Source organism: Neopsephotus bourkii, unplaced genomic scaffold (genome assembly GCF_033783945.1).
Source record: "Neopsephotus bourkii isolate Nb327-2 ecotype Australia unplaced genomic scaffold, CSIRO-AGI_Nbou_v1 NB_1760, whole genome shotgun sequence".
NCBI lineage: Eukaryota > Metazoa > Chordata > Aves > Psittaciformes > Psittacidae > Neopsephotus > Neopsephotus bourkii.
This window is the reverse complement of record NW_026902234.1, coordinates 2,623,398-2,638,022: the sequence shown is the minus strand read 5'-3', so window position 1 is coordinate 2,638,022 and position 14,625 is coordinate 2,623,398. Positions and strand designations below refer to the sequence as shown.

The following is a 14,625-nucleotide window of genomic DNA, read 5'->3' as shown; positions in this document are numbered from 1 at the left end:
ATGGCTTACATTTAGATAAAAAAGGCAGTCCTACATAACAACGATCTCCACATTGCAAACCAGGATCAAAATAAATATTTGCAATCTGCAAAACAGGTAAGAACAGATCAATTAAGAAACAGCACAGTAAATCTAATGACCAAAGGAAAACAAAAGAAATAAGATTTCTGATGACCAATGAAGCTTAACATATGGTATACATAAGAGAGAACTTGTAAACATGTAGAAATGAGGCATAAGCAAACCTTTGACTTTTTTCCGGGCTCTAGATCTTCTTTATTGCTTCTTAGCCTCTTATAATAAAACCTTACATCTTCTGTCAGGGAACGTATGTGTTGTATTTTCACTTTCTGAGAAAAGGAGTTCATGATGTTCAGACTGTGGTGAACCACTTTCCCCTAAAGAAAAGAAAGGATGAAGAAAGTCTGCAGGATATGCATATGTATTCACTTCTGCAGGCTGGCAAAGATCACTGCAGAGGGAAAATGTTAAACTGAGATTTTTTAATTATGTTATCTTAAAAAAAAAACAAAAACAAACAAAAGCCACTAGTAACACTCCAAGGTAAGTTTCTGTGAAATTGTGTTCTCTCCTCCATCTGCTTCCGAACACAACTCATCCCTCTTTCAAAATTAAGTACACCTTAAGTGTCTCAAAGAGCTGCAACATGAGTTCTGCTTAATCAAATCATGTTAAAAAACAGCAGAAGAGGAATGGCAAAAAAAAACTTCTGGTTTCTGAGCCTCCTATTACAAAAGGGAAACAAGCTTCTTGTAAGAGATCCAGTACATAGTTGTTGGTATTTAGAAAGAACCTGAAGGGAATTTTAGTAGTGACGCTACAGTTACAAACACTACAGGTGACCGAGGGCATTTAAGAAGACAGGTAAAACCCTCTTCCTCACTCCCATAAAACACGTAGTTTAATTGTTCGTCATGATCAGGAACATTACAATGCGCAAGCTCTCTCCTGCTCCCACTTGTAAATCCATGATTCCATGGCCATGTTTTTCACCTAATCTCAAAACCAAACCCTGACAAGTAGAGAGTAAACAATAAATAAAAAGCAAACCAAACCAAACAATGGAAATGCAAAACTCGGGACCATAAATCAACAGTATTTTACTAAGGCTCTTATGCAGCTTTTAGACATGATACAACACATAAGGGAAGTCCTTACCCATCAGTAATAAGAAAACCAGAACAAAGCTACTTAACATACAGGTCCTCAAAGATGAGTTTTGATCAGGGAAGAGTTGAGAGGTAGCGCTGTGAACTAAAAATGCCATTATAAAGCACAAGTCAGTGCAGTTAAGATCTGTTTAAGTCAAGACACTGCTCTTTACATGGCCTGTATACACTGTCAGTGTACTGCTGACAGACTTTGACAGAATACCAGGAATCACACTTAGGTGCAAATACACTAAAATTATAAAGCCAGCACTGCGAACTGGGCAGCTGCAAGAGGATTACATCCCAGGTACAAACTGAAATCAAGTGTTACTGAAATTGTAGTGCCTAGTTATTCCTGGACCTTATAGCTGTCAAATGCCTCTTCCAACACTGAAACAAGAACTGATGCTATTTTAGGCTTATTGTCATAAGTAATGGATGCATTACAAAACAACTACATGTAAGAGTATCATGAATTCAGCGATCACAAGTTTAGTTTTAAATGAATGTAAGAAAAAAGAAGACTGCTGTCAATGTCAAATATCAAAAGAGCTCATAAGTAGTAAGTGAAGCTGACTGCTCTTGAAAAGCTTGGGGCTTAAACAAAGAAAACAGTCCACAATCTTGTCAAAGGTGATAATTACATCTGAATCTATACCCCCAAACAAAATACTGGAAGCCAAAGGTCCCCGAATGAATAATAATGTGCAAACTACTAGAAAAGAGCATGAAACCAATAAAAACCACAGCAGTCTGGGGATGAGAAAGAATGACGACAGCTATGGCTTAGGGGCTGAGAAACAGGTGCTCTAAGTAGTAGTACCTGTCAAAACAAAACAAAACAATCAAGCTGACCAAGACCTTGGGCATATACTAAGATACACTGAGAAGCTCTTCAGCAATTCCAGTTAGATCAAAATAAAGCAAAGATTTAAATAAAATTACTTCCTTGTGGCCCAACATGGAACAAAGTATTTTCATGTGGCATTCAAGAGGCACAATGATTTTGCCAGGAATCAGGATATATAAATTAGGATACAGAACATAGAAATTGTTCTCTTTTTAGTGAAAGGGAAACAGACTTTTAAGTTATTTCAGTTTATGAAAGGCTTATCAAGCAACTCATAGATCAGGTTACAGATACAGTAGTCAGTGCAATAAATATTCGTATAATGGTAAGGCCATATAGTCAAAGAGAAAACACAGTTCCTCAAGATAAAAAAGAACAAGCGATCTTTGCAACTGTGGGCATGAACATTTGATCTTGAGAGTAGCAAAAGACTTCAGAACAAACTGCGAAGCGGAAGCACAGAAGGGAGATAATGGGGCAAATGCAGCGACGATTTACTGAAGTTCTGCTGTCTGACCTATCTCCCTCCGATGAGATTAGTGTGTTACTTTGTCAAAAAATTACCATTTATCTACTAGACATGAGGTAAAGCATTTAGTAAAGTGCTAGTAAAAAATTACTATCTGAGAGTGCACAAATTGTAAGATAAGCAGGACATACTGAGGAGCTACTGGAAGAGGAGGTGAGAACAGGGTGCTCTACAACAGACAGACTATGCAGGCCAGAGAGGAAGCAAAATCCATTTCCATCATGCATGGCGTTAGTTTTATCCTTTCAGAAAAGTGCCATCTCTTTTTGCTACTTCCCTCTCTCCCCCCAGTTTTCAATCTGTTGATTTTCCTATTATTTTCCCTATGATTTTCTATCATATTACATTCCCCACTAATCAGAAAGTCACAAAGTTCAGACTTCAATGAAATACCAGCTGCAAAGTCAATATACCTTGACTGCCTATGCTTCTATGGTTATTCTGAATGCCAAGTGAGAACAAGTATTATCTGGTTAATAACTTACTGCCTGCATCTGTAGCCCTGAGCAAAGAAGCTGCTTTCAGCACTCACTGAATAAACACTACTGCAGGAGCAGGCATGAAAATAACCATTACATATTTTGGCAGAGAGCTGCAGACCCACATGGCTTGCTTGATTTCTTGTTCATGTACTTTACCATGCACCCTCAAGAGATCTGCTTTCAGAGTGGAAGGACTACAGTAATACTTCCACAGAGACCAAGGACTTCTTATACTAAGACACCAGTTAATTAACTGACTTTGTTGTCTTTGGTATTACACCTGAATTTGAAAAATGCATTTGTGCAATTTAATTTCTCTCCTACTCTTGGTGCTAAATAACACAAAATATTAATAACCTGTGACCTCAGCTATGTCAGAATGAAGCTGCAAAGAAATCAAGTTTGGGATCATATCAGTATTCCACAATCCCATTCAAATAGACAGTAGAGAAGACGTAGGGACAGCTCATGTTGGGGGGGAATAAAAAAAACCAAACAAACCGAACCAAAAAACCAACCAAAACTAATGACAAACTGAACCATAACAGTTCAGTAGCACAATCGTTCCAGCAATCTGGCATGAAACAACTCAAGACAGTGGTTTCTCTTGAAGAGAACAGATACATAAGAACACAGCAAGGAAACATGAAATGTTATGACCCAACCCTCTTACCGGAAAAGAAGGTGGAAGAAAAACATGTTTGGGGGAGCAGACCAGTGAGCCTACAGCAATCACTGCCTTCACTGGTATGGTTAAAATCTGGGGAAAAAATAATAAATTAGTTTAGAAAAAAAATATTTGAATTTCAGCCTTTAAACATCTCTTCCACTTTTAAACTGCACAGAATAACAAACCCCTGAAATTCTACAATTTTTGCAGTCTAGGTTTATATACACATTTAGAACATGAAGATGTGATTTCAATCCATCATCATATTCAGAACAGTCACTTCATATCACCAGGAGGCACACTTTTGCTCAGTTATACTTAGCACCATTCTATACAAAAAACAAAAGCACAGTTAAAACAGAAGCTCCCCAGTGGGGCATTATATAGGTCTCACTTGAATGGGGCTTACTTTGTTGGAACACAGGAGGATAACATCTTTAAACTAAATGAGTATAAGTAAAGAAGACAACGTAAGTAGTCATGGTAAGACTGCAAAATAGATGTAGGCTTAGAAAAAAGGAGAGTGAAAGGGATGGCAATGAGATCCTTTCTGTGTATTATTAAAGCTATATTTATATATCATACATACATATATATATATAAAGCTATATAAATATAGCTTATGCAGATTCTACAACTGAAGGGTCACATACCTGTATGAGCATATTTAAAAAAAAACAAAAACTTAAAAATCACAGCTAACTGGCAGAAATTGGGAATTTCCCCTTTTTTGTAGCTTCATCAGAACCATACAATAAGTTACATAGTTTTCTGACTTCATAAGTCATGTCATTTTTTTTTCTCCTACCTGTATCACTCAAGAGATATTTAATACAGACTCCGTTATGTATTAGAATCTTCCTTTTGCAAAATAATTTATTAACAAGGAAGGCATAAAAAGTCGAATATTTACTAGTTGTTCTTCTCTCCCCTATTAATGTTAGTGTAAGGACTCTGTTTTATCAACTGTCATCAAACTGCAATTTCTCCAAACAACTTTCACATTGGGTTTTGACATAAAAAAACCCTCTGAAATTATATCTCAATTTCAGTAAATGATAACGTACCCAAAAGTACATTGTCAGCATGTGTTATGCCAAAAGATCCATGCATTGATGCTTTGAGCATGTGTCAAGTCATTGATGAACCCATGCCTCAAAACACTGGGTCAGATTTAAATGAATATTTCTGAAAGCCAGATGAAAATCATAATGAATATCATTCTTTATTCCTTCAGAGAAGACACAGCATAAGTAGAATTACTGTTGTTTGATACGAGGTTAACTCGCAAAGATAACATGATCTCCAGAGGTTTCTTTCAACCTAAACTTCTCTCTATATTGCAATTTGTTCACTAATACAAGTCTTAAAACTTCACATCTACAAACTGGGCACTTAAAAATCATATGAGCAATGCTCATGAATATACAACCAATATACCTCATAATCTGTCGTGATTTGTACAGCTCCATCATGAATTCCTTCAAGTTCTTTTGCTATTAGTTTTACTCTAAACACGGCATAATAACCCGATGCCAGTATCACCTGTAAACAGTAGAAAAAGAGTATTTCATTAAACGGAAAGAAAATTCACTAAAACCCATACCCAACATCACCTTATTTCTTTTAAGTGAATCAAAATCCAACTGAAATAACTGTCAGTGGTAAAAAAAAAAATTCAAACATGTGAGATACTAGCACAAAAATTATCGATTCCTTGAGGTGATAAATTCTACTCCTCCCAGATAAATGATGAGCATCATCCGAGGGTATTAAAGTTACTGTTTCTGAGGCTTCCCCTTTCAAAATCCAACCAAGCTGAACATAATATTGCTTCCTAAAAATAAATCATTAAAATTCTACATGTTTTAGCATAGTCAAATTCAGACAAAAATTAAGAATTCATATCCTCCCTCCCCTGATAAAACAAAGCTACAAGCAGTTGTGGAGATCTGTGTTTATTTCCCCCCCTCCTAAATCTAGTTTTAAGGAATGATTCAAAGGATTACTTACTGAAGACTGATCAGATGCACTAGCATTTTGTAGCTCATGGTGGTTTGCAATTATTGTTGTTCTGTTTCCCTTTTCAGTGGTCAGAAGTTCTATGGCCAAACCATCCCCTATAATATGCCAACTTTTTATAGCCAGCTTAAAAAGAACAAAAGGGAGTGTTTTCAGTAACAACACTGACGTAGATTTTTTTAAACAGCAAACTAAAAATAAATCCATCCTTACCTCTATTGGATTGCTGTTGATGACTGCAAATAAAATGCTCGTAGCTTCTGTTGCACTCAATATGCCAAAATCTATAAACCGTTCCTCAGTTTTTGGAGACAGTACAAAGTACTAGAAAAAGTGATAAAGGAATTCTAGCATAAGCTAAATAGAAAAATGTGCTCAAACACTAAGCTCATTAACAAATGCATTAATAGATCTAATACAGCAGTACTGGGACAATCCCAAAATCCTGTACATTGTGTATGTAAAACTAAAGGGAACAAATGAAGAATTTTTCAGCAGTAACCAAAGCTGTTTGAGGAAAATTATTTTTGGTAAACGATTGGTAAAATCATTTTGCAATTAAAAACCCCATCCTCCCATAGAAATAGAACAAAGAATTAAAACAGTCCTATAAAGTCTGCCTCTAATTAGACTAAAATACCTACAGAAAAGAAAAATGGAAAATACTTACATCTAAAAATCCTGTGTATGCTCTGACAGGTAGGTGAAATTTAGAAGCATTGGTGATAAGTAAAATATTATTATCTATATGAACAGATGATGTGGAAGGCATAAAATGAAGTGTAAAAATATATCTGGATTCATTAGGTGGAATTAAGACCGGTTTACTGAAGTTCTGCACCTAGATCAGTGAACAATGAAGATCCATGTTACAATTTAACAAAGTGCAGCACATTTAAATATTTACTATTAGGTAAAAAATGTTCACTGAAATGGGGCTTACTTTAAACATTGGTTTTGCTTCTTCTGGTAGCACAACATCATGTATAAGGACTGCAAAACTGAATGTGTTTGTTAGATAGATCAGTCTTTCCACGGAATCAGCAGCACTGTCACGGATGTGAAACAGTGTGGCAGCATGATCAAATCCTAAATATCTATTCAAAAAAACAGTAGAGAAAAATGAAGGATTTCCTCAAACATGCAATGTTTTTCTTGCACAAAAGACTAAAATTCAATTAATAAAACAGCAAAAAAGGTACATATCCCACTGCATGCTGAAGCTATATTAGCATTACAGGTACATTGATCATTCGGGAATTCAAACAAGATAAGAAAAATACATCAGCATATTAAGAAGAATAAAAACAAGTGTTTAAGTATTAAGATAGTCTGCAAATCATGCATATTCCTTATTAACCAAATCAGCCATCTGCAACACAGAAATTTTGACAAGTAAGGTTTAGTTTGTTTGCCTTTAAAATACTCTGTCGGTTCTGTTGACAAAGTTGCACACTGGATTTCATCAATATCTTACAAGTCAACTTTGCCACACTTCGTAAATAAATATCAAAAATAAGGCAGCCCTGACAATTCTTTTTTGATTGAAACTATTTTCTTCACCCTTATTTCATAAAGTGATAGAACAGCAATTGCAAAACTGGAAAAATTTCCAATACTACATTTTGAAACTGTCCCACCTGCAGCCTTAAACTGCTCTGAAAAAACAACTCACTAAAGTCACTCTGAACCCAAGCCTTGAAACTAGCTTATGCATTAAACTAAGACTACCTCACCTTCTAGCGTAAAACCTGAAAAATCCAAACAAGTAATTGCTCTTCTAAAGGAGCTCCAGATTTAGAAAACCTGGGTATTCATTCTTTAGATCCCCTCTCTCCCTTAAATGGCTAGATTCCCTGCTACATCTGCTAACATACAGCATTCAGTTTTTGGACTATGCTCAATTACTGTAATCTTACCCATCCAGCACTTCTGCTTGATACGGTATTTCAAGTTTAGAGTAGCTCTTCTCTTTTGCTTTAACAGTTATTTTCCCAGAAGACTGTGATGCCTTTTTTGCTTTTGATGCTGTACATGTAAGAATATAAGAAGTTTGTCAAAGCAGACAAGAAACAAAAAAAAAACAAACCCCAAACCAAAAATCCATTAGGTTAGACCAGCATGGGTAGAAGAATAAAAGCACAAAGCTAGCACAGAAAGAGAAAAATGGCTCTTGAGGAAATTTCAGTATGCAACTGACATGGAGTAAGTCTAGGAAGTAGGAGATCGGAGTTCTGAACTCCTCCCCTTTAACACCAGTTAGCTGATCTGCCTGAGTAAGTAAGCAAGCTTATCTATGATAGCAAAGCCTGTTTGTTTCTGTAAAATATGCAACTTGGACATATGATTCTATGATGCTATGTCCAGAGCATAACTCAGATCCCAGGTGAGCTGAATTCCCCACTTAAGGGTATGAAATATACCTCTGCTAACATAAACTTGAGATGAACGGGCTCCTTACTTAGAGCTACCAGATGAGCAGGACTTTGGGAAGGGCATTTTAATTACAAAGAAATCAAAGACATACTAAACTTTAGATAAATACAATTGGAATCCATGTACACAAGCTCCTCCTTATCCATACAACTTCTAAAATTATGTCTGAAATGAAAACATTGCCATCTATAAACTTCCATTTTTGAGCAGTCCAGGCAGAAAAACTTACAGCACTAACAAATACCCTGAAGCAGTAACATCATTATGACAGCTAATTAGAACACCTATAAAAATGGAGGTCCCTTTCCTAGAAAAGGTCAGCATAGTGTTTTAAACTCACACTATACAGGAGGAAAATGACACAACACTTCTTCCATGAAGATAAGTGAAAGTCAGTATCAACATGCATAACATATTTTTGTAGAAAAGGTACCAGTAAAAGGTTTTTCCACCTTCACCTCCCTTTTTCTTAAACATGAATTCAAGATAGCAAAATAAAATAAGCCAGCTTTCACAGTATGGTTCTCAAGAGCACGACAGAGCTTTTTTTCCATGGGCATTCCATCATAAAATTTAGAAATAAGATTTTGGATTCTTTTTTAAACTTCATAAGGATCAAAGGGCAATCTCTTCCAATATGCATTACTGTGAGGAACACATCCTGGTTTGATTTCTCAAAACTAAATCCCTATTTAGACTAATATTGTATTTTAAATAATCAGTGTCTTAACATAAAAAAAATGCTCATTATTTTTAAAAATAGAGAAATTTTTTTAATAGAAGAATTAAGAATTCCTTCTCTTCTTACCAGTATTTACCAGTCTAAGTTGCCTGCTGATTATGATCAGACAATCCCTTCAGATATAACTGAAGGCAGAAGAACTGTAAGCTTTTTTCAGGTAGGAAAATTCCATTTCCTTTCTCAAAATTATAAATAACATTTTGTTAAGGGAATGAAAATAATTCATGACATTTCAACAAGTTTTAAGAATCATTTGAAAAGTTCTAAGACAACAGAAGTAGTACTTACCATCAAAGCTAATACTTGCAACTTTGGTATATTTACTTTCAGAGGCTTTTAACGTAACTGGCTTGAAATGTACTGTAATAGCTTCATTCTGTGGTGTAGGTCTAACACTCTGCAAACAACCAAAATATGAAGCACCTGTAAATTTATCATCATTAACACACTATAAAGCCTTCGCATATCCTTCAAAGTGATACAACTGCAACTAGTTTTGGCTGAGTTCCTACAGGCCTGTCTTTCCTATAATAAAGCAACATTATAAGAGGCTTTCAAACTTCTTTCAAGTTCTGCAAATTACTCAGTCTGTATGCAGTAAAGTGGGCAACAGAGTTCTGCTTGGGAATGCAGGATGAAATGAGAATATAGCCAGAAATATCTTAATAAAATAGAAAACAAGCTTTATTTAAATTAGTATTTGTTTTTTTGTCTTAATGCTGCAGGGTTACACTAGCTAGACTATTTGCTTCTGGTGCACACATTAACAAAGTTCTTAACTTGGGTAATTACTAGTGCTGATACAGACATCTACCTTGTCTCTGATCCCATGCTGTCTGCAGAGCTGCCACACTAAAAAAAAACCCAAGCCCCCAAACCCCACCAAACTGCATAGAGAATGGTTTTGCAAATCTGAGATGGCACTCATTCTATACCAACACTTTACAAGATCACCTTTTGTGTCTGAGGATTACTGTTTTAAACTAAATGAAAAAGGTAAATCGGCCATTACTAGAATAGCAATTGTGTCAGTTATCAGGCAGAGATGATTTGTAGAGATACTCATAACCACGCAGCATGATTATGGATTCCATGTCAACATTTGAAAACTCTATACAGAGCACTAGCAAAATATCTAGATTCCATGGAGAGAATCTGGGCACAGAGCATTTAAATACTCTTGTTCTTGTTTTGCTTAAAATTAGGATGGCTGCCATGACTTCTCCTCCCCAGATGTCTTCTGTGTAAGAACAGCTCAGTTGCTTATGCAGCAGCTGTTAAGCTGCCACAAATTACAGGATGCTGTATTAGGGAAACTAAAATGAGCGCTGGTTTACCTTACTCTGGGCTACAGAGATTTAGCACCTACCTCATAAGCAACTGAGCCCTTCTTGGTGAGAAAGAAGCAAGGGGAAAGCTAGTGACACAAACCAGTAACAGTTCTTTAAGCTGTCCTTGATTGTAAATTAAAGCCATAAAATCATGCATACATAATTCAGTTCTGCAGACCACATGATCCTTAGAGGAAACCAGCAGCACTGCTCCTGCAGCTAATGAATAATCTCTGTTAGCTCAACCAGAAGTTCTGTATTTTGGATTTATAGCACTAACCTTTGCCAGCCATCTGCATATACATAGCGCAAATATTTGCTATTTCTCTTAATGAGGCAGTTCATAATTATCACCATTTTCTTCTAATGAAAATCCAAGCTATGTATCTGAGACCTTGAGGTATCTTTAAAAATAAAAGCTCTTAAAACAGATTAAACCAAAGCTGCAATCAAGTTCTCAACTTTTGCATAGCAGAAAGCATAACATTTCTAGCTCTTTTCATGCAAAAGCCTGCTATTTGATTATTGAAGTTTGAAATAATGCTGATTTCATTTAGTAAATCAAATTGAAAATACTCACAAGGACAGCCTGTTGCCAGAAACCTGGCAGGTTTCACTTAAACCACAAGTGTAACATCCTAGATGTATTTATCCAAAACGTCTACAGCTAATGAATTTAGTTAAGGAAGGAATTTACACTGTTTTGTTGAAAATTTCGTAACTGTACCATGCACATTTCTCATTTGCTGCCTGACTGCATGCTATAAAAAGAAATACAGAATTAAGACAACTAAAAGTAAAACAAACATCCTTAAGAATCCTTTCAACTTCACTTTCCCCAAATTTTAACCTATATCAAATAAAGCCCAAGCAAAATCTGTCCTGAGATGTGCCTTAAGAATTATCAGATGTGAACAGGTCATGAGGCTACAGGCAAAACAAGTTCCATGAAGAATTTAATACCATCAATTCTCTCAGAAAATCTCCTAACAGCAACATCTGTGGGGAAGAAGGATTTAAAACAGGTACACTTCAGTAACATCTGACTCTCCCACGGAGTGCATCCCAGTCAAAACTCCTGACCCTGCTGTATGAAGATGCAGTCAATATTTAGCATAAAACCGTAAAATTATGAATTTAAATGATCTTGGAGAACAGCGAAGGGAAAGAAAGCCTTGTGCTATTGCAGCAGTTACTGGGAAAGACTTCAAAGGTTTAAGGACTTTCAGACTACACCTATTCTAATAAACTAAATAGGAGAAGAGTATGGGTTGAATGGCACATGTTCATCCATACTGTTTACCTGTCAGCAGGCCTCTGAAAGTAGTTTTGTCTTGCACAGCTAGCATGCTGCTCTAAAGACTGAGCAGGCTGTAGACTTCTGCTTTACAGATAGTAAAGACACAGCTGCCCTGTTGCAAGAGGAAAAAAGCCCTGTGGCTACAGGCAGCAGGCTAAGGCTGATTCCGTTTGTGTCAGAATCACCTCTGTATGGTTTTATTTGCTTTTACAGACAATTATTTTGTCAGTAATAACTTAGCCTTCAGTTTAAACGGGACACACCTAACTAACTAAAGCTCATTTTCACCATAAAGCACAATTTAGAACAGCCACTACCTCCTAGATTTTAATCCTTCAAGGTAACTTTCACTTGGTAACTTTGAGACGCATGCAGACTGAAAACACAATGCAGAAGTAAACTACTTCTTGCAGGCTGATGAAGAGACATAAAAAATCTACTCTGAAGTATGTGAATTGTGACAGATTTATGTGAATACCTTCTTACACAAACACTTTTTTCAAATCAAAAGAACTCAGCTTCAATACATGGCTGTCCTGAAGTTCCTGGGTCTTATGATTCAGGACCTCAAATTTTGAAGTGTGCCTTAGCTTTTAATAGTCAAATGGGCTTAAACTGCCCTAAGCAAATACAAGATTTTCATACTAGAGAAGATATAAAGTGCTCAACAATCTATATTTACTAGACTTTTGACAACATGGCCTAATTACTGCAGCACATTCATCCATGCTGCAGCAGTTCATCGAGTCATGAATAAACATGATTCTCCCTAACAATGGTGAAACCTACAAAATGCACTTTAAAAAGTTTGGGTATTTTTTAAGAGTTTTAGAACTCAAAAAAAAAAGCAATTTGAGTGACTTGCTCTTATTTTCCTCCACCAATTTGCTGGACCACAGCATGAGTAACTATTTAACAGCAGAACAACTACAACTGCAAGTCCAGCAACAGTATTAGCAGTCTCTCATACACAGATGACCTGACGATATTTAGTTCCTCCAGTACCCAGCTTAAATATATGCTAAATATAGCCTTGGCCTTTTCTTCTGACATTAAGATGAAATTTGTCACAGAGCTTTGTCCCACTGCTTTTAAACCCTAACTCTAAAGGGTCAGAAATCAATTTCTCAACCTTTCCTAGAAATAAGCTACTAACCAGGCTCCTTCCAAAAATTCTTCACCCTTGTTTAGCACTTTCTAATTCCCTGATTGGCACAGCAGCAGAAATTCATACCATCACAGTGCTTCAAATGCTAGGAAGGTTACAAACTTACAACAAAGTTGTATCTTAATGAGAAGAGCAATTGACTTGATGTCCCATATGTGGCACACTAAAAATACATCATATCTGAGCCTTATCTGCACCACATTTACTGCTTTGATAGACAGAAAAAGAATAATTCACCTGGAAAAGTTCTGTCATTACATGTATAATGGTTATCAAATGACAGCCAGACTGCAGTCTGTGGTTCAAAGACCATAGCTTAAAAAAAACCTGGGTAGTTGGGTTTTTAAATAGGGGAGTACGAATTACACGCTATGTTACATTAGAAGTGATACTGATGGTTTGAACTTAGTTATTTGCACTCCGGAAGTACTACACATTTTAGGGGGGAAAAATACCACAGGAACATAACCACAAAAAAAAAACCAAACCCACAGCCAACAAAAAAAAATCCACCCAAAAAACCAAAACACAAACCACAACACAACAAAACAAAATATAACCCACAAAATCCCATTCTTGTGCAAAACCCTGGCAAACCTAAGATGGACATGACATAGGACACCAGACAGATGGAAAAATAAGGAATTTACCAACTCTCTAACCGTAAAAATCATATACAGGAGCTTTTTTTTTTCTCCATTAAAAACCCTTCGTGAATGGCCACAAAAGACCTTACAGGATCATCTGACCTCACTAATGCCATACGCATTAGAACTTTGATGAAGTAAATTCTGTTTGTGTTACACTGCAAGTTTCTCTCCACTTGAAAATTATTAGTAAGGAACAACTTAGCAAGCATTGCAATGGACTAGTATCACAGTGGCAAGTTATCCTCATTACTAAAAGAGTGTGCTGTTTCTAGTTTAAATTCATCTAGCCTCAGTTTCTACTACTTTATTGTTTTTATTAGACTTCTTCTATTAAAATACCCTTCCCTACAGTTACAGCTATAAGCTTTAGAAACACAGACATGTTCTCCAAGAGCTCAGTAAGAAACTTTTGCCAATCCTTTAGTCATTCTTCAGGCTCTCCTGGTTTCAACACTTCAACATTTTCTGAAGTGCACTGGGACAAGGTATAGCTAGCTATACAACTAAATCTGGAAAAAAAAGGAAGACAGGAAAGGAAGAAGTGAGAAAAATAGTGGGCAATGAGAAAAATGACACAGGAAAAAGGTATGAATGAAGAAAGGCAGACTACCAGACTAGGGCCAAAATTCTGTAATAGAAACAGAAAGTAGAAAATCCAAAGCCTAGAATTCTGAAGCTGTCTGCATTAGATGTGCAGCTGCAGCGATCTCACTGGAAAGGGCTCTAGAGTGTCTGCAGTCCTTTCTTATTTCAAGCTACAGAGCAGATAACCTCAAGAAAACAAAGGTACTTTACAGTCTGCTCTTGAAAGCTACTCCTTGCTCATTTTAAAACATAACGTTGGGCAATCACTTTATACACTCTCATGGGAGTGTGTGAGGAGGACAAAGAATCCCACAGACTCTGCATTCATCTCTCACTCACCGAACAGGAGTTAAAGTTCTCACGTATAAAAGCTTCCGCAGCCTTAGGTATTACAAGCACAACCCACAAATGCCAGAACAGCCATTTGAAGAAAGGTATGAAAAAAAATGTATTTTACCGTGCATATAGATTATTTGGCTTACTACTAAATTACATTTTCAGTCACACATGACCTATCTTCCAATTCTGAACCTTACATGGTGAACCTGTGAATGATCAGTTTTTAAGAGAAAGTAAATTCAAGCAGAAAAATTCAAATGGAAAGGAAATAAAACTTACTGTAATTGGCACATCTTTTGTTCCTGAATTTAATAAATGCAGATTTAAAATTTTTGGCAGATCTGTTAAA

The 14,625-nt window shown here is 36.2% G+C and overlaps 1 protein-coding gene across 1 annotated transcript in view; it reads right to left on the bottom strand.

The window, feature by feature from the left end:
* Positions 1–14,625, bottom strand: part of TMEM131 (transmembrane protein 131) — a 100,014-nt gene that overhangs the window by 29,005 nt on the left and 56,384 nt on the right. Inside the window, exons 11-21 of the mRNA XM_061377888.1 lie at positions 14,556–14,617; positions 9,192–9,300; positions 7,645–7,753; positions 6,669–6,822; positions 6,396–6,566; positions 5,939–6,049; positions 5,717–5,851; positions 5,144–5,248; positions 3,707–3,793; positions 246–398; positions 10–85 (exon numbers count right to left, since the gene is read on the bottom strand). Of these exons, the coding sequence (XP_061233872.1) occupies positions 10–85; positions 246–398; positions 3,707–3,793; positions 5,144–5,248; positions 5,717–5,851; positions 5,939–6,049; positions 6,396–6,566; positions 6,669–6,822; positions 7,645–7,753; positions 9,192–9,300; positions 14,556–14,617 (1,272 nt within the window). The remainder of the gene's footprint in view (positions 1–9; positions 86–245; positions 399–3,706; positions 3,794–5,143; positions 5,249–5,716; positions 5,852–5,938; positions 6,050–6,395; positions 6,567–6,668; positions 6,823–7,644; positions 7,754–9,191; positions 9,301–14,555; positions 14,618–14,625) is intronic.